Raw genomic sequence first — 24,926 nt, 5'->3', positions numbered from 1 at the left:
ACTGAAGGCGAACCCAGAAGCTTTACTGAAGAGGCGGAGAGTCTTGGCTTTTTTAATCCCCTCCTGACTGCACCAGCTGGACTTGTGACTGGACCAGGATAGCCTAAATCCTTTAGGCCATCCATCCCCAGCCACCAGATAAGGAAAAAAGATTAGTAATTCAGTACCTTTTTGCCCTAAAGCCATTTAAAAATAAGCCAAAATAGATGGGAAAGAGGCAGACTGAAATTCACAGTGCTACTAGTAACATAGGATTCACAATCCAGATTCTGGCTCTTTTCTGTAGTGAAGACTGGAGACCTGTTCTTAGACATTTTTCACTTGAAATGAGATATAAAAGAAAAAAAAGTCTCTCATCATGCTGGCCTGAAAGCTTGTGTATTAATAAAATGGTCAAATAAAAAAAAGTATAGCTCACCTATTGTACTATCACAGAAATATAAAACACCACAAGTCTCACTTGCTGTGTTGCACTCAAAAGCCAGGACTTCCTGGAATATGCACAAGACACTTCGGCAGGCAACTGGCACCAGTTTTAAGAGGAAGTTAAATTAATTTACTCAAGTTATGTTAACCATTACAAAATTTATTTAACAAAAATAAGTTGTTTACATGAGGAACGTACAGTTCCTGAAGAATCCTCATTAGTTAACAAGACAGCTGACATAAGGGGAAGTTTATCACAGCTCTAGGCAGGAGTTCACTAGTTAATCTATACTCGTTCCAAGGCTTCTAACATGATGATGCTGTTTCCTCGTATTACCTAAAAAATAAGGAATAATAAAAAGATTAGAATTCTATAGCAACCAATGTGGTTTATCACAACTAGAGATGGGACATTTAATACTATCAACAAAACCCAGCTGGGAAGCTGTCTACAGCATGTATACTTCTCCAGATTAGCTCTTCTAGAAACATGAACAGCAATTATCTTTGACCCATAAACCGCCCAGAGATTATTCAGTGACAGGTATGGTGTGGCTAGCTAGTTTCCTAGAATTCACCTGGTTCAGGCACATTTGCTAGAAAGTAGTGCTCCTCATCACGACAGATGGGAACTAAGGAAAGAAGGTCTGGAAAAAAGACTCCCCCTCTAAAAATGTTTCAACCTATATCATCCAATGGGGTGAAAACTCTATACTTACCACCATCCCTATAGTGTTCTGCTGTCCACCTTGTGCCATCTCCACACACTCGTCTATCACTAGATTCATGAATGGGTCAAACCCTCGCAATATCCCTTGGACATGTCGGCCACCATTTAACTTCACTAGAAGAAATATTTGATAAATAATATAATAATAAAAAAAGTTACCAGCATGTAGCTGTGGTACTTAGCTTTCTTGGTTACAGAGTGTTACCTTTGAGACTGGAGCTTTAGAACCATTTTTTAATGCTATGACAGTTTGAAACACTATTTAGTCACAATGCATGTGAACGGCGCATTGCATACTAGAACTAGTGTTCCCCATACCACAGGCTTCATATTGAAAAATGCAGTATAATAACGAGTAAGTCTGGATAGTGGTCAATATTAGCAGACCGTGGGCTGATATTATCACATATAATAGTCCTCAAAGTGCAGGAGTAAAATTATATTAAGGCTTCTTAGTGGTTAGGCATTTAGTGTGCTAGTGACCACTGTTCTGATGTGTTCCTCTTATCCTTGGGGAATGTTTTTGCACCATCCTTGATATCAGGATGTGTTTGCATGAGTACACTAACTAGCACTTCTTAGGAATGTGTACTTCTGCAATATCAGGCCTGTTTTTGCTAGAATCTGTGAGCAGGTCCTGCCTCATACCAGGCCTCTAATACAAGGGCTTATGTCTCAGGCTCTCTTGCTACTACAATGGGAACTTTAAAATGACAGCAATGCTTAGAATAAATCGCGGCACATAAATAACTCACATGAAAGCTTCTTATCCATGAATCTGAAAGCACAAGGAGAAGGGAGGGAGAGAGACATATTAACAAGACAGAAAAACTATGCGTTAATGTAAAACACAAACAGCCTGGCCAATCGGCCCTCTCCCTGGCATCCCACTGGTTTGTATGCAGGTATCAAGCCATGGTCGATGTGTCGGCTCAGTGCAGCGTTCTGTGGGCACGTTACCACTACACTGCTGCCAGCCTGACCAAGGGCAAACAGCCAGTTGCAGCTCTGCATGTATTTGGGGATGGGGTACAAGAGACTTGAGTAAATATCTGCTCTGGGGCACCCAGGCTAATGTCACCCAGAACAGAGGCGAGAGGAGCGGGTCCCTACGCACGTGACCCTTGCCAGGGTGGACTGCGCGGGGCTGCCCCAGGCCCTTACCCGAGGTAGCACCACGTGCTTAGCACAGGGAGACGGGAGAAAGGACAACTTCCCATGCCGCGCAGAGAGAGAGGCCCCGCTGGCCAGCGCAGCGCATGCCGGGACGCTGGGGGAGTAGGTAATAAAGGTGGGTCCTACTGAAATTATGGCCCGGTAGCTACCCTCGTTGGCTCCACATCCCCCCCCGGGGGGGGGCGCTCCCCGCTCTCCCCCAGCCACACTCACTTCTTCAGCTCGGGCGGGTGCGCTTTGCTCATGGTGCCCTCTCAATCAGCCCCACAACCGCTTGGCGCTCCTCCGCACGACTCCAGTTCTGGCGTCACCGCGTCCGCGGCTCAGCAACCAATCAGGGATTACGCCGAGGCCGCGTGCTTGCCTCCCTTTCAGCCAATCAACAGTAACGCCAGGAACGCATGCGTATGACTTAAAAAAATCACTTAAACCAGCCAGCGTGACCAACGGTGTCGTGTGCGGGTGACCTCACTGACCCGCCAGCCAATGCGGGCCGTGCCGCTTCCTCTCCACCCTCCCCGCAGCCCCAGAGCGAGAGCACGTGACTCACTTCCCCCGTATTCCTCAGAATAGAGACCCTATCTACTTAGTGGCAGCTCGGGAGCGACATAGTTGCCGAAGGCGCCTTGACAGCGGCTGATAAGGCCAATTCACCACACGGAGCCGTCAGCCGCGGACTTGCTATTGCAGCATGAACACCGCAGCACCAAAAATATTGATGCGCAGCTCCCCACGGCTATACGACCCTGCTTGTAGGATTTAGCTGCCCACCTACAGCACCTTACATTGGAGTCAGAGCAGCCCAAATGCAGCAGCTTTGGTTCGGCTCATTTAAAAAGTTTGCACCCAGTTACAAAATCCAGATGCCAATTCGGGTTTCAAACACGTCCAAAATGTGGACCTCGCTCTGATTTAGAGGTGACTGGAAACCAATCAGAAATTTCAGTGCAGAAGCCTTCCAGACCTTTGCTGCCACCCCTTTCCCTGTCTGGTCTATTTCGATTGTAAGCTCTCTGGGGAAAGGACTCTCCACTATTTTGTTTGCAAAGCCCCTAGCACAATGGAGCACCATTCTGCATTGCTCCCCCTAGGCACTAAACATGATTACTAATAAGGTTGCCCTTTGATTCCCAAGCAGTGAGTTGGCACTACAGCTATTTTAAATGTTAGCAGTGAAACCCATTGGCTACAGCTATAATACAAAATGAAGCATTCAAGAGAGGAAAAAACTATAACATATAAAATCAAAATCTAGCACTTCCCACAATGCAGTCACGACGAGCCTTGGCTAAGTAAAAATACAGAGGAGTTGTCATCTAAAATTTATTTTTTAATCAAACTTTTAGAAAAAAAATCAGTTTTTAAAAGAAGAGAACAAAATGGTTGTGTTCATTATAGCTGTTCCTGAGAAGGTACAGACAGGTCATTCAGCTCACAATAAATAGAACCATCCTAAGATACTTGCTACAGTGTCTCCAGCCACAAGGACAAGACAAGGTGATGGTGCTGCTGTTTACTGAATGTCATTTCCCCTTTGTAGTTTGGTGGTGATCATCTCTGTATTGTGCTCATTTACCTTGAGGACCACAGATTTCAGAACTGCCTCCTCCTATAGCTGAGTAGCTCCACATCTGAGGCAGCCAGTAATGCTGCTCTATGACTAATGGAGCGCATTAACCTTGCCCTAGCATTCAAACCAACCTCCTCTGCATAGCTCCCTGTCCCTGCTGCTCCAGGGAAGGACAAGGTCTGAAATCCACATCAAGCCTGCACTGCAACACGCTGCAGAATCTGATTGTGCATTTATGCTGCTGTAAATCCATTACTTTAGCAGAGAAACTCTTGATTTATACCAGGATGAGGAAGAACAGAGACAGGCTCTGTGTGTGTTTAAATTAGGAATATCAGATAAAAAAGGAGGAGCAAAACCACCTATTAAAACCTTCAGTGGTTGTTCTGCAGTCTCAGGTGAGGACAGTAATTTATGCCACACTGCATGGAACAATGTACCTGGTATAACTCTTAATGATAGACTTGAGGCCCAACACTGCTGTTCCTTACACCACTATAAATCAGGAGCAACTCCACTAAAGCCAATAGAATCATACTGGTGTAAAACCAGCAGGAGTGGATCATTAAGTGGCATTGGCCATTCCTTTCCAACACACCATGCTACTTCTCGTGACTCATTGGCGCTGGATGACCTTGTTCTCTTAGTAGAATTAGACACTGCAGGATTGATGGCCTGATGAGAACAGAGCAAGTCAAGGGGCTGATTCTCCACTCAGTCACACTGGGTTTACACACAGACATATCTCCATTTATTTCAGTGGAATTACTCCTGATTTATACCAGTGTGAGTGGCAGTAGAGGCCGAAGATGTTTCAACTGCACAGACTTGACCTACCAATGCAAAAATATTCTCCCTGACTACTTCTTGTCTCCTGGAGGAAGAAGCATTTTAAGAGAAACAGACTGATTATCTAATACATTGCATACACTCCCTATTCAACTGTTCCTTCCAAGAGCAAAAGGCACCTGCACTAGAGGGACAAGGGGAACCTGTCAGTGCTAGACAATAAGTTCTGCAGATGTGAGAGCAACTGAAGGAGAAAATCCTGTCCTCCTGTTCACAACAGCCTGGAGAACAACTGAGGCAGGGACACTGGACCTTAGAACTCTAGGGCATCAGTTCAAACCCAACCCAGTGATAGTTTCACTTCAAATCCTCCTAGTCCCTCACATCACCACCATGAAAAGGACATGGAGACTGGACTTTTTGAACCAGATCCTCAGTGGGTTTACACTGGCACAGCTCCACTGACACTAACGGAGCTACACTGATTTACATCTGCTGAGAATCTGGCCCTTAACTCCTGAAGGGCACTATTGAGGCATATTGGTTAGGCAGCACTGGGGAAGCTTGCACTGCTGTTATACTTTCTTAGGGATATAGCCCCTTCAGGCTCCAGGCCTGTTAAACTGGTGCCTTCCAGCAGGTCTACATTCACCAGGGATGTCAAGGTCAGTGGAGGACACTGCTATTATCAGCACGGTCTGTATATATACTAACCATTAATCCTTTGAAGACTGGGGCAAAGTCACTAATCTGTCCTCTCCACAACTGGTGGCGCTCAAATCAGCCCCAGACCACCAAGCCCTTAAACCAAACCAGCTCTTGAATGGACCACTGCAATACTTGGAAAATACAAAATCATCCTTATCATCCATTTTCATTCCTCAATTTCCAACACGAATCTCCATGTGCACGTCTCTCTTTTAATAGGAACTACACGTCTCCCTCTCTCTCCCCAAACAGACACAGCTTTATTGTGCAATGGCCGCCAGAGTCTCCTTCATTTTCTTGGTCATGCTGGGGATGAGATGCACGTGATCGTCCACGCACTTTGTCACGCAGCTCTCCAGCTGTTGTTTCACCTGCTGCTCCTTGCTTCCTGAATCCAGGGAATCTTTGGCTTTGTCATTACAGTGCATCGTGCAGCGAGCCAAACGGTCCTGCAAACGGGAATTCCAGACAGTTAGAGTTCATGCAGCTGCGAGCAAAATGCATTGGGTGGCGGAGTGGCTGGACAAATGAGCTCTTATCCACTTCTTAGATGGCAGGCTGTCATGCCTTTGGACACAGAACAAAATTATTTCTAATGAGAGGGGATGCATGGCAGAAGAATGAAGCTTGCTGCGGGCTGGAAGTCGATCACCATTTGCAATGAGACCTCCAAACTCATTTTGCTTAGGTTATCCAACAGCTATCAGATGCTGTGCGGTGGTCTACATGCAATAAGTTAGGCAGGGTGTGTCAACCTAGCTCCTTGATTCAAGGCCAGAAGAGACCATTGTGATCATCTAGTCTGACCTCCTGTACAACACAGGCCAGAGAATGCCCCAAAATAATTCCTAGAGCAGAGCTTTCTGCAAAACATCCAATCCTGATTTAAAATTGTCACAGATCCATCAAAACTCTTGGTAAGTTGTTCCAGTGGTTAATTACTCTCACTGTTCCACGTGGCTAGCAGTTTACATGGAGACTGAAGACTGAATGATGTGTATTTGACACAGGACATTTCACTTCTAGGGCAGTGGTCCCCAACCTTTTCGTCTGGACCACTGTGGCGGTGGAGCACCCGCTGAAATGCCGCCAAATTTCAGCGGCATTTCGGCGGCAACACCTCTCAATGACGCCACTTGCCGTCAACAAGCGCCGTCATCGAGAGGCGTCCCCGCCGAAATTCGGGAGCGACACCTCTTGATGACGTCACTTGTCAACGGCAAGTGGCATCATCGAGAGGCATCCCTGCCAAATTTTGGGGGCGACGCCCCTCGATGACATCACTTGTTGGCAACAAGTGTCATCATTGAGAGGCGTCCCCACAGAAATGCCACTGAAATTCAGCGGCATTTTGACAGGTGCTCTCCCTTGGTCCAGGATGCGGGCGCATTAAGATGCCCCTGCGGGCGCCATGGCACCCATGGGCACCGCATTGGGGACCACTGCTCTAGGTCATCAGTAATAACCAAGCTCAGGTTGGTAGCAGCTTAGAGATATTGCAATGGCTGCATGATGGTCTATGGGAAATATGCTTGGTGGGTCTCAGCCCAGTTCCTAGTAGGCGTCTCCCCTGCACAAAAAAAGCTGTACCTAGGGTGACCAGATGTCCTGATTTTATAGGGACAGTGCTGATTTTTGGGTCTTTTTCTTATATAGGCACCTATTACCCCTATCCCCTGTCCCGATTTTTCACATTTGCAGTCTGGTCACCCTAGCTGTACCACTGCTGTGACCTCTATTGAGATTCTCAGGAGACAAGTATCAGGGGTAGCCGTGTTAGTCTGGATCTGTAAAAGCAGCAAAGAATCCTGTGGCACCTTATAGACTAACAGATGTTTTGGAGCATGAGCTTTCATGGGTGAATACCCACTTGTCGGATTCGACGAAGTGGGTATTCACCCACGAAAGCTCAAGCTCCAAAACGTCTGTTAGTCTATCAGGTGCCACAGGATTCTTTGCTGCATTCTCAGGACAGAGGCCCTTGCAGATCACATTGTTCTATGACCCCAAAATGCCATCCTTCTGAAGCAGGATGGAGTCAAATTCAATTGTGTGGCAAAGACAGAAAGGACGGTCCTGTCGTTAAAACATGGGAGACCTGAGTATAAGTCCCTGCTTGGCCACAGACATCCTGTGTGATCTTGGGCGAATGACTCTGTGTGCGTCAGTTCCCAATCTGTAAACTGAGACCAGCACTGCCCTACCTCCCAGGGTGTTGTGAAGGGAATGTGTGAACAGACTGGGAGGCTCTGAGATACAATGGTAACGGGGCCATCAAAATACCAAAGCTTTCCCTCTGCCCACTCCATAAGTGCTCCAAGGACTCCCACCTGCTCCAGCCTCCCTGCTTTCAGACTAGCACCTTTCACCAGCACTAGAACTGGAGCATTGGGAAAAAAAAATCTATCCTAACGAGACACACGTTCTCTTTGCAGGAGGTTCCTTCCTGATGACCTGAGCTTTCAAGCCTCCTGCTGCATAATGAGCCTGGATTTAACATAGAGCAGAACCTTGAGGCTCCAATACCCCCCTCCCTCACAGCATTCTCTTCTCCAAAATGAGATGCCCCGTTCATGTTACCCTCTGCTTGGGTGCATCCCCTTTTGTCCCGATTACTTTTGCAACGGGGTTTGGCACAGCACTGACTCGCCCCACATCCCAAACCCATGCGAATCCACAGCAAACCTCTGCACATGTCTTGAGACTAAATCGGGATTAGTTTCCACAGGGATTTGGGGCCCAATAGACCGCCACTGTCGATGCTATTTCCCTATGGCATGTCAGTGCTAACCCGCACCGGGGTCCATCGGTCACCTTCTCCGCACCTGAAACCTCTCCAGTTCTTTGGTAACGACGGCCTGGGCCTGGGCCAGGGGCGCGTGGCAGCGCTCGATGCAATGGTGCACCTGCTGCATGGAGGCCGTGTTATTCTCGCAGCAGCCGGCGCTGCATCGAAACATGTTACCCTGCAAAGAGTGGGAGAGAATGCTGGCTGGGATTGGGTTGCAGGCTCTGTGGAGCCAAAGGCTGGGCTTTTCCAAAGCTGTTGCCTGTAGCAACACAAATCCAAACCCCACACTCCCAATACACATACCCCATCCAGTGGGGGTTTGAGCATATAGTGCAGACCTCCCAACCAGACCTGTTTGGCTTTGACGCCCATCTCTCCTTGAGCATAGCACTGACCCACCCACCCCAATCTGGTGAAGGGGCCAGATCCCTGCTCACACACTTCAGCGAGCCTGGGGGCACAGCTCACTGAGCCCTTTCCCCAGGGTTGCTCTACATACACATGTACACAAGGGGGGTGGAGTGCCCAGGCTCACTGGTTTCCTCCTCCCATTACCAGAAGGCCCCAGGCCCCCAGGGCAGGTATTGCAATGGGTCAGAAAGCAGGGTGCTAATGGGGGCTGTTGGGGGGAAAGAAGCAGGTAGATGTGGGGGGCAGTAAAAAGGGGAGCTGCTGCGCACCCACCCCAATTCGGTGAGGGGCCCAGATCCCTGTTCACACACGTCACCCGGCCTGGGGGCACAGCTCACTGACCCTTCCCCCAGGGTCCCTCTACATACACACAAGGGGGGCGGAGTGCCCAGGCTCACTGGTTTCCTCCCCCCATTACCAGAGGTGCCAAGTCCCCCAGGGCAGGCATTGCAATGGGTCAGGAAGCAGGGTGCTAATGGGGGCTGTTGGGGGGGACAAGGGCAGGTAGATGGGGGGCAGTAAATGGGGGAGCTGCTGGGGCGGGCAGCACAGAAAAGGGGGTGCGGGGAGGGGCCAGTGGGTCAACCCACCCCAGGTCCCCCCATCCTCCCCTCTCCGTTACCTGCATCTTCCGGATGTTCTCCCGCTCCAGGCCCTGCACCATGCTGTCGATGGCCTCCTGCATCCTGCTCTGCTGAGCCTCAGCCATGCCGCCCGCCCGGCAGCGCCCACATGGGCCAGAGGACACCGGCCGCCCCCTGCGTTCACTTCCCGGGTCAGCGCAGCCCGGCTGGGGGGAACAGCGGCCTCTGGTGCCCAGCTGGGGGCATTGCAAGCCTGGGATCCCCCTGTCTGCCTCTGCTCAGAGACTCGCTCACCCACCGTCTACACATCACCAGCGCGTCTCGATTCACACTCGTGCTCAGGCACGTGCGACAGACAGATTGATAGAGGTGGGTGGATGGGGATAGATAGATAGATGTGGTGTATGAGGATAGGTAGATAGCTAGATCAAGGCGGGGGTGGATAGACAGACAGACGAGGAGTGTCTGGAGATAGAGAGAAGGAAAAGATGGAGATGGCAGGAAGATTTGATCCCATCTGATCCCATCCAGTAGAGGGCAGCGGTACACAAGCCAGCCAATTATAGTATGTCGAGTGAGAACAGATGAACCCCTGCAGGCCATAAAGAAGAAAAATACCATTGTCCTTGTAATGGAAAAGCTTTCACACCAAGTTTGTACACAAGAGAAACACCAAAAAGAGGATCGGTATCTAGAAATGCCAGGCTGTAAGGGACCTTAAAAAGTCATCAAGTCCAGTCCCCTGCGCTGAGGCAGAACAATGTAAACCTAGACCATCCCTGACAGGTGTTTTTATCCAGCATACTCTGGTTTCTCTTCAGATCGTAGAAATCTTTCGCCTTTTACTAAAGATTTCCGTGGAGAGGAACATTTATGAGTTTCTACCCAATTTTTGTTCTTTAAAACGTCCAATAATGGGGATCCCACAACCTTCTTTGGAAGCCTGCTCCAGTGCTTAACTACCCTAATAATTAGAAAGATTTTCCTAATATCTACCCTAAATCTCCTTTGCTGCAGCATAAGCCCATTACTTCGTGTCCTACCTTCCAGTAGACATGGAGAACAATTGATCATAGTCCTTTTTATAACAGCCCTTAATGTGTCTGAAGACTACCAGAGCTCTCCTCAGCCTTATTTAAAGACTAAACATGCCCAATTTTTTAAACCCTTCCCCATAGATCAGGTTTTCTAAACCTTTTATCATTTTTAGCTCTCCTCTGGGCTCTCTCAGATCTGTCCACAACTTTCCTAAAGTGTGGTGCCCAGGATTGGACACAATTCTCCAACTGACACTTGGTGCTTGTAGAGTAAAATTCACTCTTGGGCAGAGGCCCAGCACAATGCCTATGCACCCGATATGTCCCACTTAAGCAAAGTGACTAAAAGTATTGCTAGCATGTGTGGTATTCTTCTGTTCCAAGGATGTAAGTGGTGCATAGGCCTCAGACTGGCCTGCGACATGACTGTACATTTCACCCATAAACTTGAGTTATACTAAGAAAGCTTACTGACATTATTCAAATGATGCTTGTAACATGAAGAAAGGCATGTGCCTAAGTGATTTGCTGAATCAGGGCCATAATGAACAAAATATAGAAACACCGCTAGGTTACCAAAGATGTAACACTGATGTTTATGGAAAACTGTTTACAAAGCTGCCATTAGTGGTCCCAGAATAACACTAGAAATTCGCGAGTAATAAGATCCCACAACTCCCTAGCTCAGACGTTCAAGTTTCTTGGAAAGGAAAACAGCGCTATCTGGTTGTGGATGAAACAGAAAACTGGATTCCATGCTGTCAAAATATTGCCTGTTCTGGGGGCCCATGGTAAATAAAAAAGCCCTAGGACCACTTTCTGCTGCAGATCCACCATTGCATTAAATCCTTAACAGGTTTTTGAGGGAAAAGTCATTCATTATTATGCTTTCAAAGTACTTGCCTCCAATAATGTGACCCTATCATTCCAAAATCAGTGATTACTTTGGACAACATAGCTTGGATATAAACATCACCCCAAATTCCCAGAAAACACAATTTGCTTGTTTGGGTCTTTACAGCCAAGATTTTGATCAATAGCTCTTTTAACATTGGCATATCCGCCCGCCCAGTCCCTATGAAATCATAAACATGCCAAGATTGATAGGGATATTGTAGTAGTTATTTACACAACACATGAAGTTTGCCAGTAAACAAGCATTCATCATTTTTATTCTCCAAAATCATACAAACAACAATACTGTTAGAGACATGGGCCTGAACGAAGACATAAGATCTCAAATTCTAACTGAACGTTGGGGAAGTTCAGATCTCCCCCAGACCTCTGTGTGCCCAACCAAACCCCCAAGCTGAAGAAGTTCGGATGTGGATCCTAGCTTCATTGCATTAATGCTTCTCTGCTCTTGAACCATGCCAGAAAGCAGTTCCTGAACTTTCCAGTGTTTCATTCTGGTCTCAGGGGAGCCTAAGATGAGGTGACTTTTGAAAATGTAGGGGAATTTATGGATTCATCTGTAGGATCTGAGCTCAACTGCTTCTAGATACATGTTCAGTCTGAAACTTAGAAAATTCAAAAAAAGTTATTTAAGCTGCATGCACTGAAGAGAGTTTTTCTGGGCAAATGTGTGTGAGAGACGGTATCAGGATATTGCCTAAACTGGGCACACAAATGATGAGAATGAATAATGACTCTCATTCTGCTTCTGCTGAATGCAATCCCTATTGTCAAATGCAAAGTGATGTCTACCCACTATAACACAAACCCTCACTTTCTGAGCTGAAATGATGGACACAGGAAGTATGTTGGGGGCAAGTGAGGAATGGGACATGTGGTCAGAGTACAATGTATTCTAGTTATCTTCAGTTGGTGCAAGGTCCCTTAGGGACCACAGCCAATTGGTTCAAATTACAGCAGCCACTAGGCTGCTCTAAGATGCCCCAGGGCTATGACTGGGGCAGCATATGAGAGAGTTGTATCTGATTCCCTGACAGTCAGGTTAGGCACAGGTAGACGTCTGGCTCTGGATCACAATTGCTACTAGTGCATTGCACATTACAGTCATTTGCCTATGTGAATGTTCCTTTTTTGATTGAAAATAGTTAAAAATACCTCTCCTATTCAATGCAATACTGATATTTTAATTCTTTACCAAGTGAATCGTCCAAACTGTGGTACAAAAGAAATCAGATCCATATTTCATGATTTTACTTTGTGACTATACTCCAGAAATTTCTTAATATACAAATGCTATTTCCCTGTAATAATAAAATGCCCTACAGCTGTCCATTATCTCGCTGAAAGATTCTTTTTGGTTGGGAATTTCAAAAGAACCTAAGGAGACCAAGATGCCCCAACCATTGAATTAACCTTACATCAGTTTGTCCATTCCTTTCCCATTTTGTTTCAATGGAAAAGGTAAATGAAATCCATGTCCAGAAAGTGCTCTATTAAGCCAAATGCAGTAGTGGGTGAAAAGAAAATCTTGTTTGCTGTGTCTTTTGGCTCATTTTAAATGGAATGCTAACACTCTGCCAAAGACTGTTAAAAATAGAAAATAGCCAGCATCAAAGCCAGGCTCCTGCTTTTCTGGGCAGGTGGGGAGATTTGTAGGCTAATTTATTAATATAACCTTTTTGGTTGATCAGTGTAGCAATTTCCTGTCTTGGAACAGCACATTGTACATGAAAAGGACATTGAGCAGCTTTAACAGTAAACATGGGATGCCATCTGTAGAAGCCACCATCTTCCTTTTTTAACTCTTTCATTCCCATGGTAGATGCAACTTCCACATTTTAGACAAAATTGTGCTTTCACATACATCAACTGGGCCAAGCGTCAATGAAGCTTTGCCGATTTACACCAACTGGAGATCTGGTATGTCTACTTCAGTGGTGTTGCACAGGCCTCATTTACTTCAGGGCAAAATGAATGTAAAATTCTTCCAAATCAAAATAGTAGCATTTTGCACCCTCTTTACACCAGTGTAAATGGCTTGCATAAGGGCAGAGCACTGGTAAACTGGGTTGAGGATACTTACATTCTAAAACACGGTGTGGTCTGGGCAAGATATTTTAAGTGCTGTGTCTCATCTGTATAATGGACATAATACAAGACTGTTGGTGTAATTAGTGTTTGTGTAGTGTTTTCTAGCTATAAAATATTAGTCTCATGCTGCAGAACTTGAAGCCAGAACTGTACTAACCCCAAAGCTAGAGATATATTTTGATCCAAAGTTTTAGATTGTCCCGTTACCAAGATCTGGGCTGATGTTCATGTCCGTGTCTAGTTACTATTATTACACCCCAGCTAATACAGGCAGAAGCTCTAAGGTCCCTAATGATGTCAATTGAAGTGAGTGATGGGAGAATGCTATGTTTTTATGTATCTTCTAAAGACAGAAAGACTTATTTATCTTTCATCCCTGAGTATCAAAGCACTTCACAGACATTAATGAATGAATCCTCATAAGACCCCTATAAGATAAATATTATTTCCACTGTATAGCTAGGGAAACTAAAGTATAGAATCATAGAATATCAGGGTTGGAAGGGACCTCAGGAGGTCATCTGGTCCAGCCTCCTGCTCAAAGCAGGACCAATTCCCAACTAAATCATCCCAGCCAGGGCTTTGTCAAGCCTGACCTTAAAAACCTCTAAGGAAGGAGATTCCACCACCTCCCTAGGGAACCTATTCCAGTGCTTCACCACCCTCCTAGTGAAAAAGTTTTTCCTAATATCCAACCTAAACTTCCCCCACTGCAACTTGAGACCATTACTCCTTGTTCTGTCATCTGGTACCATTGAGAACAGTCTAGATCCATCCTCTTTGGAACCCCCTTTCAGGTAGTTGAAAGCAGCTATCAAATCCCCCCATATTCTTCTCTTCTGCAGACTAAACAATTTCCCCGGTTACACACAAAATCTGGAATTGAACCCAGATCTACAGGTTCCCCATCCTATGCCTTCATCACAAAACCATCCTCCATATAGCACTTACAAATCTTACATTCTGCAGTGTGATTTTACTGGTTCACGAGTATCACTGTACTGCACCCGCCTGCTATGTGAAACACGGAGAAATATACCAAGGGTGATGTACGACATCCTTTGGCACTTTAGTGTGCTCAAACCGGTGCAGGGTAATGAAGTGCAAAAACAGTATAATTTTTATTCTGCGCCAACTGAAAGTTTGACATGACTAATGTAATCTCCTGCCACGATTCTGCTGTACTGTCTGCCCTTGAAAGAGTGAATCAAAATCACATTGCTTGGAAAAACTAGACAGGAACCCCACTGACTATGGCACTTATTTGATGACTTATATAAACTCATTACCAATAACTATAAAGGCCCAATCCTCTATCCAAAAATAGCACCATAAATATGAGAAACGAACACACAGAGTGCTCAAAGACTATAACACTGGCTCTTGTTCCATAATGCTACAGTGTAAGAAACATGAATGCAAATATATAGGAATTTGGTTGAAAAGCATAATTTACAAAACAATATGATATGCAGTGTACGTACGCATCTTTTAAAAATAAAAAAAAACGGAGAAACATTCTAGTCCATCAGAAAACACTGTTTTGTTCAAACCAAAACTTTCTGTGGAAAGTGTCATTTTGGTAAAATATTCATTTAAAAAGTGAAACATTTTAATAACGTAGAAGCGCTCCATTTAGACAATTTTAGTACAGAATGTTAATTTAGAAATGACTTTTCATTTTGAAATTTAATTTTATATGATAAAAACATTAAAAATTAAATAAAAAGTCTACATTGAAACTAAATGTTTTGATTTTAATCAAAACAAGATGTTTTAACTGACCTAAAATGTTAAGTTTCCAAAATTCACCACTTTCCCATGAACAAAAATATATTTGGAAATGGTGGAATGTCCCACAAAACAAGAAATTCCAGTTCCTGCTCAACTCTAAAACTCTAAATCAACTGAGATATGAAACCAAGGGCTTCATTATTTAGTTGGAGTTGGTCCTGCTTTGAGCACGTGGTTGGACTAGATGACCTCCTGACAGGGCCGGTTCAAGGATATTTTGTGCCGTAGGCAAAACTTCCAGCTTGTGCCCCCCCCGCACATCGGTTCATTGAGGGGCAAATCCCAACAAGCCTTTCTAGACCCCAGGGGCCCGCCGTGCCCAGGGGCTGCTCCCCAGACCAGGTTCCCCCCTCCCCACACCCTGAACTCCCCTGGAGGGTGCACAGCCCCCCCCACGAGCCTTCCCCACCCTACCCTGGTGGCCCCCCACCCTGAGTCCACTCATTGGGTTTGGGCTGCTGCAGCGGCTCGGCAGGGAGGAGCCACCTTCTGGAGGCACCGGAGCCAGAGCATCCTGCTTGCGGCAGCAGCGAGCCCCAGCCATGGAGGAGCCGGCGGGGTACAGGAGGGCAGCAGCCCTGCAAAGACGGCAGCGCGGCTAGTAGGGAGCAGCCGCACCCCTTGTTCTTCCTGTCCCGCGCACCCCTTCCCGGGGGCTCCTGCAGGCTGCAGCAGATGCATACGGGCGCCGGCTCACCATGTACCCCCTAGCTCCCCTGTCGCCGTGCTCAGGCTCTGCAGCTCCCAGGAGTGTGAGCCACTGCCGCCACTGCCCCTCCCGGAGCAGGCTCAGGGCTCTGCGCCCCAGTGGCTCACATGCCCGGGAGCCGCAAAGCCCGAGTATGGTGAGGGAGGGGCTGGGAGGCGCACGGGAGCTGGGGGGTGCATGCATCTGCTGCAGCCTGCAGGAGCCTCCCAGGGGTGGGTGTGCCAGGCCGCAGCCTGGGCAGGAGGTGTTATATCCTTGGGGGCAGCCGGTTTAGGGAGAAATCACTTGAGGCCAGACAGCAGACAGTTAACAAAACTACCATTTATTTACAGACACAGAGCTTGCCTAACTGGCCAAAGCTGGCTGGGCTATCCCCTAATAATCTAACTCAGTTGCCATAGGAACAAAAACCATGACAACCAAATACACAACATATTCCTCCCCCTAATAAGAATATCCCCTAAATAAAACACACACTAGACTAGAGAAGGAGGGTAGACTGCCTCCATTCCTGGCTAAACCCTGGGGATTATTTTGCCCCATAACCATGGGTTCGCCCTAGCTAAAGATCCAGCCGATGAGGAGGCCTTCTGTCTCTAGGTGGATTACGGCGAACTTCTGGTGTTGTTGCACCTGAAAGTACCATGGGCTCAGGGTCCGCAGCACGAACAGGTGAAGAGGTGGTATCAGCTCGTGCTGGGCAAAGGGGTATCTCAGCCGCCTACAGTAATGGAAGAGAACAGTCAGGAACAGGTGATTCGTGATTCGGTGTCTCACCAGAAGAGGTGAAGTCAGACCACTCAGCTGCAGATGCATCCTGAGGACTGGCATGACCTGGCAACAGCTGATCTACATGTCGCCGCCATGTAAGATTCTCTGCAGTCCGGACTGTGTAGGAAACAGGTCCTGTCTGAGTGATGATCGTGGCAGGGACCCATTTAGCTCTGGAAGTATAATTCCGAGGCCAAACTGGCTGTCCCGGGCTAAAGGTTCAGTCTTTTGCTCTGGGTGTCCATCTGATGACTTGATATTGCTGCTGATGTTGCACAATTTGTCGGAGTTCAGAAGGTTTCAGCAGATCAAAGCAAGCGCGCAGCTGTCGTCCCACCATTAGAAAGGCCAGGGATGCCTGGGTCGTAGCATGAGGTGTGTTTCTGTAGGAATGTAAGAAGGTATCCAGACGCTTCTGAATGGAGTGTTGTCCCCTTGCTGATTTCAAAGCGTGTTTCATTGTCTGCACAAATCTTTCAGCTAATCCATTGGTGGATGGATGATATGGTGCTGACGTGATGTGGTGTATCCCATTTGCCTTCAGAAAATTTTGAAACTCCTGAGAGATGAACTGCGGTCCGTTGTCGCTCACAAGTTGTTCTGGCAGACTGAAACGACTAAAGAGTCCCCGTAGTTTTTGGATAGTACTCTCTGTACTACTGGACTGCATTATAGAGACTTCTGGCCATTTAGAATGGGTATCTACTGCCACCAAGAACATGCTTCCTTCAAGGGGGCCAGCGAAGTCAATGTGAATATGTTGCCACGGGTTTTCAGGCCAGTCCCATGGGTGTAGGGGTGCCCACTGGGGTGCATTCCTCACACCCTGACATGACATACAAGCTTTTGCCTTCTCTTCAGTAGCACTGTCCAATCCAGGCCACCAAAAATAGCTTCATGCAATTTCCTTCATGCGCACTATTCCACAGTGACTGGAATGTAGCTGTTCTAACATCTGTGATCTCAGTGGTGGTGGAATAATGACACATCTCCCCCGCAACAAACAACCAGATTGGACCGATAACTCCGTCCTTCTGGACATGTAGGTAACAAGGTCGGGTGAGACCAGAGAAGTTTGTCGAGATTTTCCATGCATCACCAGATCCATAACTTGGGACAATACTGGGTCAACGCGAGTTGCCTTCTTTATCTGAGTAGCAGTGATGGGTATATTCTCTACCTGTTCAAAGTAGAAGATTTCCTTTTGGGCACTATCTTGATGTTGGACCGGCAACGGCAACCTTGAGAGGCCATCTGCATTGCCGTGCAGAGTGGATTTCCGATATTTGATTTCATATGGGTGTGCTGAAAGTAACAATGCCCAGAGTTGCATATGACTAGCAGCTAATGGGGGAAGGTTTTTAAGTCTAAAGTTTAAACCTCTAGCGACTAGGGGTCAGCAACCTTTCAGAAGTGGTGTGCCAAGTCTTCATTTATTCACTCTAATTTAAGGTTTTATAGACTCATAGACTCTAGGACTGGAAGGGACCTCGAGAGGTCATCGAGTCCAGTCCCCTGCCCTCATGGCAGGACCAAATACTGTCTAGACCATCCCTGATAGACATTTATCTAACCTACTCTTAAATATCTCCAGCGATGGAGATTCCACAACTTCCCTAGGCAATTTATTCCAGTGTTTAACTACCCTGACAGTTAGGAACTTTTTCCTAATGTCCAACCTAAATCTCCCTTGCTGCAGTTTAAGCCCATTGCTTCTTGTTCTGTCATTGGAGGCTAAGGTGAACAAGTTTTCTCCCTCCTCCTGATGACACCCTTTTAGATACCTGAAAACTGCTATCATGTCCCCTCTCAGTCTTCTCTTTTCCAAACTAAACAAACCCAATTCCTTCAGCCTTCCTTCATAGGTCATGTTCTCAAGACCTTTAATCACTCTTGTTGCTCTTCTCTGGACCCTCTCCAATTTCTCCACATCTTTCTTGAAATGCGGTGCCCAGAACTGGACACAATACTCCAGTTGAGGCCTAACCAGCGCAGAGTAAAGCGGAAGAATGACTTCTCGTGTCTTGTTTACAACACACCTGTTAATGCATCCCAGAATCATGTTTGCTTTTTTTGCAACAGTATCACACTGTTCACTCATATTAAGCTTGTGGTCCACTATGACCCCTAGATCTCTTTCTGCCATACTCCTTCCTAGACAGTCTCTTCCCATTCTGTATGTGTGAAACTGATTGTTCCTTCCTAAGTGGAGCACTTTGCATTTATCTTTATTGAACTTCATCCTGTTTACCGCAGACCATTTCTCCAATTTGTCCAGATCATTTTGAATTTTGACCCTGTCCTCCAGAGCAGTTGCAATCCCTCCCAGTTTGGTATCGTCCACAAACTTAATAAGCGTACTTTCTATGCCAACATCTAAATCGTTGATGAAGATATTGAACAGAACCGGTCCCAAAACAGACCCCTGCGGAACCCCACTTGTTATACCTTTCCAGCAGGATTGGGAGCCATTAACAACTACTCTCTGAGTACGGTTATCCAGCCAGTTATGCACCCACCTTATAGTAGCCCCATCTAAATTGTACTTTCCTAGTTTATCTATAAGAATATCATGCAAAACTGTATCAAATGCCTTACTAAAGTCTAGGTATATCACATCCACCGCTTCTCCCTTATCCACAAGGCTCGTTATCCTATCAAAGAACGTTATCAGATTAGTTTGACACGATTTGTTCTTTACAAATCCATGCTGGCTATTCCCTATCACCTTACCACCTTCCAAGTGTTTGCAGATGATTTCTTTGATTACCTGCTCCATTATCTTCCCTGGCACAGAAGTTAAACTAACTGGTCTGTAGTTTCCTGGGTTGTTTTTATTTCCCTTTTTATAGATGGGAACTATATTTGCCCCCTTCCAGTCTTCTGGAATCTCCCCCGTCTCCCATGATTTCCCAAAGATAATAGCTAGAGGCTCAGATACCTCTTCCATTAACTCCTTGAGTATTCTAGGATGCATTCCATCAGGCCCTGGTGACTTGCAGGCATCTAACTTTTCTAAGTGATTTTTTACTTGCTCTTTCCTTATTTTCTCTTCTAAACCTACCCTCTTCCCATAAGCATTCACTATACTAGACATTCCTTCAGACTTCTCAGTGAAGACCGAAACAAAGAAGTCATTAAGCATCTCTGCCATTTCCAAGTCTCCCGTTACTGTTACCCCCTCCTCATTGAGCAGTGGGCCTACCCTGTCCTTAGTCTTCCTCTTGCTTCTAATGTATTGATAAAAAGTCTTCTTGTTTCCCTTTATTCCCATAGCTAGTTTGAGTTCATTTTGTGCCTTTGCTTTTCTAATCTTGCCTCTGCATTCCTGGGTTATTTGCCTATATTCATCCTTTGTGATCTGACCTAGTTTCCATTTTTTATATGACGCCTTTTTATTTTGTAGGTCACGCAAGATCTCAAGGGTAAGCCAAGGTGGTCTTTTGCCACATTTTCTATCTTTCCTAACCATCGGAATAACTTGCTTTTGGGCCCTTAATAGCGTCCCTTTGAAAAACTGCCAACTTTCCTCAGTGGTTTTTCCCCTCAGTCTTAATTCCCATGGGACCTTGCCTATCAGCTCTCTGAGCTTACCAAAATCCGCCTTCCTGAAATCCATTGTCTCTATTCTGCTGTACTCCCTTCTACCTTTCCTTAGAATTGCAAATTCTATGATTTCATGATCACTTTCACCCAAGCTTCCTTCTACTTTTAAATTCTCAACAAGTTCCTCCCTATTGGTTAAAATCAAGTCTAGAACAGCTTCCCCCCAGTAGCTTTTTCAACTTTCTGAAATAAAAAGTTGTCTGCAATGCAGTCCAGGAACTTATTGGATAGTCTGTGCCCCGCGGTGTTATTTTCCCAACATATATCTGGATAGTTTAAGTCCCCCATCACCACCAAATCTTGGGCTTTGGATGATTTTGTTAGTTGTTTGAAAAAAGCCTCATTCACCTCTTCCGCCTGATTAGGTGGCCTGTAGTAGACTCCCAGCACGACATCACCTGTGTTTTTTACCCCTTTTAGCCTAACCCAGAGACTCTCCACCCTTCCGTCTCCTACGTCCATCTCCACCTCAGTCCAAGTGTGTACATTTTTAATATATAAGGCAACACCTCCTCCCTTTTTCCCCTGTCTATCCTTCCTGAGCAAACTATACCCATCCACACCAACATTCCAGTCGTGTGTATTATCCCACCAAGTTTCAGTAATGCCAATAATGTCATAGTTGTATTTATTTATTAGCACTTCCAGTTCTTCCTGCTTATTACCCATACTTCTTGCATTTGTATAAAGGCATCTAAGATACTGGTTTGATCTTGCCTCCCAGCTTTGCCCTGACCCTCCTTCCTCTCTGCCATTATAGCCCGTGCTCCCTCCTGTTTCCAACCCATCTCCCAGGTCTTGTTCCCCACTTACCTGTGGGCTTTGCTCACCTGTCCCCGTCGAACCTAGTTTAAAGCCCTCCTTACTAGGTTAGCCAGTCTGTGCGCAAATAAGGCCTTTCCCCGCTTCGAAAGGTGAACGCCATCTGTTCCTAGCAGTCCTTCCTCAAATAGCATCCTGTGGTCGAGGAAGCCAAAGCCCTCCTGGCGACACCATCTTCGCAGCCAGGCATTCACCTCCACGATGCATCTGTTTCTGCCCGGACCCCTACCTTCAACAGGAAGAATCGAAGAGAATACCACCTGCACTCCAAACTCCTTAACCCATACTCCCAGAGCCCTGTAGTCACTCTTGATCTGCTCAGCATCACACCTCGCAGTATCATTTGTGCCCACATGGATGAGTAGCATGGGATAGTAGTCAGAAGGCCGGATAATCCTCGACAAAGCCTCTGTAACATCTCGGATACGGGCCCCTGGCAGGCAGCATACCTCCCGGGATGAACGGTCAGGGCGACAGATGGGTGTCTCCGTCCCCCTCAGCAGAGAGTCTCCAACCACCACTACCCTACGTTTCTTATCAGTGGTGGCAGCAGACCTCCCAGCCTTAGGGGTACGAGGCTTCACCCCCTTAACTGTTGGGGGTGATTTCTTCTCTCCTGTATCAAGAAGAGCATAACAGTTATCTATTACCACAGCAGGAGGGTTTGCAGCAGGGGTGGAGCACTGCCTGCTGCTAGAAGTAACCAGCTGGCTGTGTCCACCCTGAGCCTCCTCCTCCACTGGTGTGTCAGATACACCCTCAGGCATCTCCTCCTTCACTGGAGTGTCAGTAGTCCTGTCAACTGGGACAGCACCATCAGCTGTCTCCACATGGATACTGTCCAGGAATTGCTCATGGACATAGATGTTCCTCAGCCTGGCCACCTCCTCCTGTAGCTCTCCCACCTGCTGCCTGAGAGATTCCACCAGTAGGCACCTTTCACATTGGATGCCACCCCCAGCCTGGATATCAGTAAGTGGAAATTGCAAATTACAGTCTTTGCAAGCCCACACCAGAATCTGGGTAAAAGCATCCATGCTTTGGTGCTCTGTCTGGCTACAGGCGCAGGTGGAGGAGACAGAAGCAGTGCTGGCACAGGTGTTGCGGGTCCTCCTCACCATTGTAAGCCTCCCTCTGTCAAACGCTCTCAAATTCCTGTCTACAGCTCCCTATCCGCTCCTCTCTGCTGTAAACAGAAAGGTTTTCGATGTGGCTCCGGTTATGGGTTCAGGGGACCAATGGGTCACAGATGAGACTGACAAGGGACCCCCCTGCCTTCCTACTCCCCTTGCAAAACTCCGTTAGCAGCTCCTGTTCGCTAAGCTCCCTGGTCGCTTGTGCACAGCTTTATAAAGCCCTGGCCTGAGTGAATGCCCCACTCACTGGTTAAGGTTCAGCCAATTGCGTGCCAGTAATACATTTTAATGTTTTTAGAAGGGCTCTTTCTATGTCTATAATATATAATTAAATTATTGTTGTATGTAAAGTAAATAAGGTTTTTAAAATGTTTAAGAAGCCTCATTTAAAATTAAATTAAAATGTAGAGCCCCACTGTGGCCAGGACTGGGGCATTGCGAGTGCCACTGAAAATCAGCTCACGTGCCATAGGTTGCCTACCCCTGCTCTAGCCACCCAAAATGTTTAGTAGAGGAAGTGCAGTCGAATGGCAGGGCAATGGGTCTGAAAAGCAGGACTCCTTGATCTAGCCCCAGCTCTGCTGTATGAACGTGGGGCAGGTTGCTTGGCCTCTCTGTGGTTCATTGTATTACCTGTAACTTGGGTGTGATAACACTGACCTAATTCTCAGGCGTGTTTTGCACCTTGCTTTCATGTTTAACTACTTTGAGACGTTAAAGTGAAACATTTCAAGGGCAAACCCTTCTTTGTAAAAATTTGCCATGCTGCTTGTCAGTTCTTTCCTCAACAGGAGACTAGTTTTGGGGGATCACAGATGCTTCAAAACAACGTTGTCTTGGTTTCCTAGGCATGGAGCATATTGCATCTACATTCTCCTTCAGTATCCCTGTAGGCCAGTGTCATAAACAGATAGTTAAGGGTTAATGCCTCTTTTACCTGTAAAGGGTTGAGAAGCTCAGTAAACTTGGCTGACACCTGACCAGAGGACCAATGGGGGGACAAGATACTTTCAAATCTTGGTGGAGGGAAATCTTTGTTTGTGCTCTTTGTTTTGGGGGTTGTTCGCTCTTGGGATTAAGAGGGACCAGACGTCAATCCAGGCTCTCCAAACCTTTCTGAATCACTCTCTCATGTTTCAAACTTGTAAGTAAAGCCAGGCAAGGTGTGTTACTCTTATTTTTGTTTTCTCAACTTGTGAATGTTCCTTTTTTGCCGAGAGGATTTTACCTCTGTTTGCTGTAACTTTGAACCTAAGGCTAGAGGGGGTTCCTCGGGCAATATGAATCTGATTACCCTGTAAAGTATTTTCCATCCTGATTTTACAGAGATGATTTTTACTTTTCTTTCTTTAATTAAAAGCTTTCTTTTTAAGAACCTGATTGATTTTTCCTTGTTTTAAGATCCAAGGGGATTGGATCTGGACTCACCAGGGATTGGTGGGGGGAAAAGAAGGGGGATGGTTAATTTCTCCTTGTTTTAAGATCCAAGGGGTTCGGATCTGTGTTCACCAGGGAATTGGTGAAGTCCCTCAAGGCAACCCAGGGAGGGGAAAGTTTTGGGGGGACAGAAAGTGCTCCAGACACTGAAATTCTGGATGGTGGCAGTGTACCAGATCTAAGATAGTAATTAAGCTTAGAAGTGTCCATGCAGATCCCCACTTTGTACCCTAAAGTTCAGAGTGGGGAAGGAACCTTGACAGCCAGGCTATAGAGCTTGTGTTTCTGACCTTAGAGGTGAGGTTCTGTCACGGGAAACAGTAGGAGAAACAACGCTTGGAAGTCTTTAGTCAAAACAAAGGTGGCCCTGTAGCAAACATTCAGGTGCCCAGACTTGTTACATTACATCAGCTCCTCCCTCATATTTTACCTTTGTGGTTTCAGGGGTATTTATTTTTTGTTCCAAGATTACCAGCATCTTGTAAGAAATATGTTTATTTGCGCATCTTTGGAACGACAGACGACAGATAGAGATGGCACCCGTTTGAGGCACAGCCAGTCAGCGTTACTATCCCTGTTTTATGGGGCAGTGACATGGCACAGGGAGCTTAAGTGATTTGCTAGGGACACACACAGAGTTAGTAGCAGAGCCAGGGACAGAACACAGCAGCCTGATGAAAAATCAAATGTTATGTGGGAAATTTTTTTTTTAAAGCAAACATCCACCCACCTCCAAATTGGGGTGGTTAAACCAAAATTAACAAATTTCAATTTGAAACAAATTCTCATTTTAAAAATTCAGTGTCATCACCATCAAACTGGTTTAGTTTCAACTAAATTGCATTTTCCAACTACACTAGTCGTGTCCCCTGCTGTGGCTTCCCTCCTCTTGTTACTAGATTAGTTTGGCATCGGATATAAAACAGTAGTGGCCCTACATCTGTAATACGGTCTTCCTGTTCACAGCTTTTGTCCATAAAGATGCCCTGCCCTTGGGTACCTTCTCCAAATACACCTAGCACATTACCAACATCCTGCAGGTCAAGCAAATATTTGACACTCCTGAGATAAAGCCTGTTTGTTCTCCTGATTCATCTCTAAAAACCAAGCAAGGAGCCCAGCTGGTTAGGTCAGCAGGCTGGAGAGGAGACAGGGCAGAGTTAGACACTGCTCCCGCAAACATGCATATTGAGTTCAGTATTTTCTTCGGTATCTTCTTTCTACTCACCTGGGTAAAGTCAGATCTATGCAACCAAGTTTTATCCACATGGCTTTGTCATGTGGCAGCCTGAAACCCCCCTATGTAGACTCAGCTTATACCAGCAAGTGTCTTTTTGCTGGTATAGCTTGTGTCATTCAGGGAGGGGAGGAGGCTTAAGTTTACCTGGAAAAGAACTGCATCTCCACTAGGGGGCGCTGCTGG

The 24,926-nt window shown here is 46.3% G+C and overlaps 2 protein-coding genes and 1 non-coding gene across 3 annotated transcripts; 1 reads left to right on the top strand and 2 right to left on the bottom strand.

Moving 5' to 3' along the window:
* Positions 1-565: 565 nt before the first annotated feature.
* On the bottom strand, positions 566-2,655 carry SNRPG (small nuclear ribonucleoprotein polypeptide G). The gene is made up of 4 exons (XM_030551941.1): positions 2,546-2,655; positions 1,912-1,934; positions 1,146-1,270; positions 566-763 (listed from the first exon to the last, which is right to left on the bottom strand). Exons 1-4 carry the CDS (start codon positions 2,575-2,577, stop codon positions 713-715), a joined length of 231 nt encoding a protein of 76 aa, XP_030407801.1. The 5' UTR covers positions 2,578-2,655; the 3' UTR covers positions 566-712.
* Positions 2,656-3,639: 984 nt separating this feature from the next.
* Positions 3,640-9,419, bottom strand: FAM136A (family with sequence similarity 136 member A). Its single transcript, XM_030551940.1, has 3 exons — positions 9,224-9,419; positions 8,225-8,365; positions 3,640-5,848 (listed from the first exon to the last, which is right to left on the bottom strand). The coding sequence occupies exons 1-3, from the start codon at positions 9,308-9,310 to the stop codon at positions 5,660-5,662; spliced, it is 417 nt and encodes a 138-aa protein (XP_030407800.1). The 5' UTR covers positions 9,311-9,419; the 3' UTR covers positions 3,640-5,659.
* Positions 9,420-9,986: 567 nt separating this feature from the next.
* LOC115647293 lies at positions 9,987-10,102 on the top strand. Its single transcript, XR_003999254.1, has one exon. It is a non-coding gene; the product is annotated as a U5 spliceosomal RNA (small nuclear RNA).
* The last annotated feature ends 14,824 nt before the right edge of the window (positions 10,103-24,926 follow it).

Source organism: Gopherus evgoodei, chromosome 2 (assembly GCF_007399415.2).
Source record: "Gopherus evgoodei ecotype Sinaloan lineage chromosome 2, rGopEvg1_v1.p, whole genome shotgun sequence".
NCBI lineage: Eukaryota > Metazoa > Chordata > Testudines > Testudinidae > Gopherus > Gopherus evgoodei.
Note: the sequence above shows the minus strand (reverse complement) of the source record. Positions and strands in the feature narration are given on the sequence as shown.

What these genes read in the sequence shown, in the direction of transcription:
- SNRPG (XM_030551941.1), bottom strand. Translation starts at nt 2,577, where the DNA reads ATGAGCAAAGCGCACCCGCCCGAGCTGAAGAA. An exon ending in CACCCGCCCGAGCTGAAGAA is followed by an intron (nt 1,935 to 2,545) that starts GTGAGTGTGGCT and finishes TTGTGCTTTCAG; the next exon opens with ATTCATGGATAAGAAGCTTT. An exon ending in AGAACACTATAGGGATGGTG is followed by an intron (nt 764 to 1,145) that starts GTAAGTATAGAG and finishes CTTATTTTTTAG; the next exon opens with GTAATACGAGGAAACAGCAT.
- FAM136A (XM_030551940.1), bottom strand. Translation starts at nt 9,310, where the DNA reads ATGGCTGAGGCTCAGCAGAGCAGGATGCAGGAGGCCATCGACAGCATG. An exon ending in AGAACATCCGGAAGATGCAG is followed by an intron (nt 8,366 to 9,223) that starts GTAACGGAGAGG and finishes CACTCTTTGCAG; the next exon opens with GGTAACATGTTTCGATGCAG. An exon ending in AAGAACTGGAGAGGTTTCAG is followed by an intron (nt 5,849 to 8,224) that starts GTGCGGAGAAGG and finishes TCCCGTTTGCAG; the next exon opens with GACCGTTTGGCTCGCTGCAC.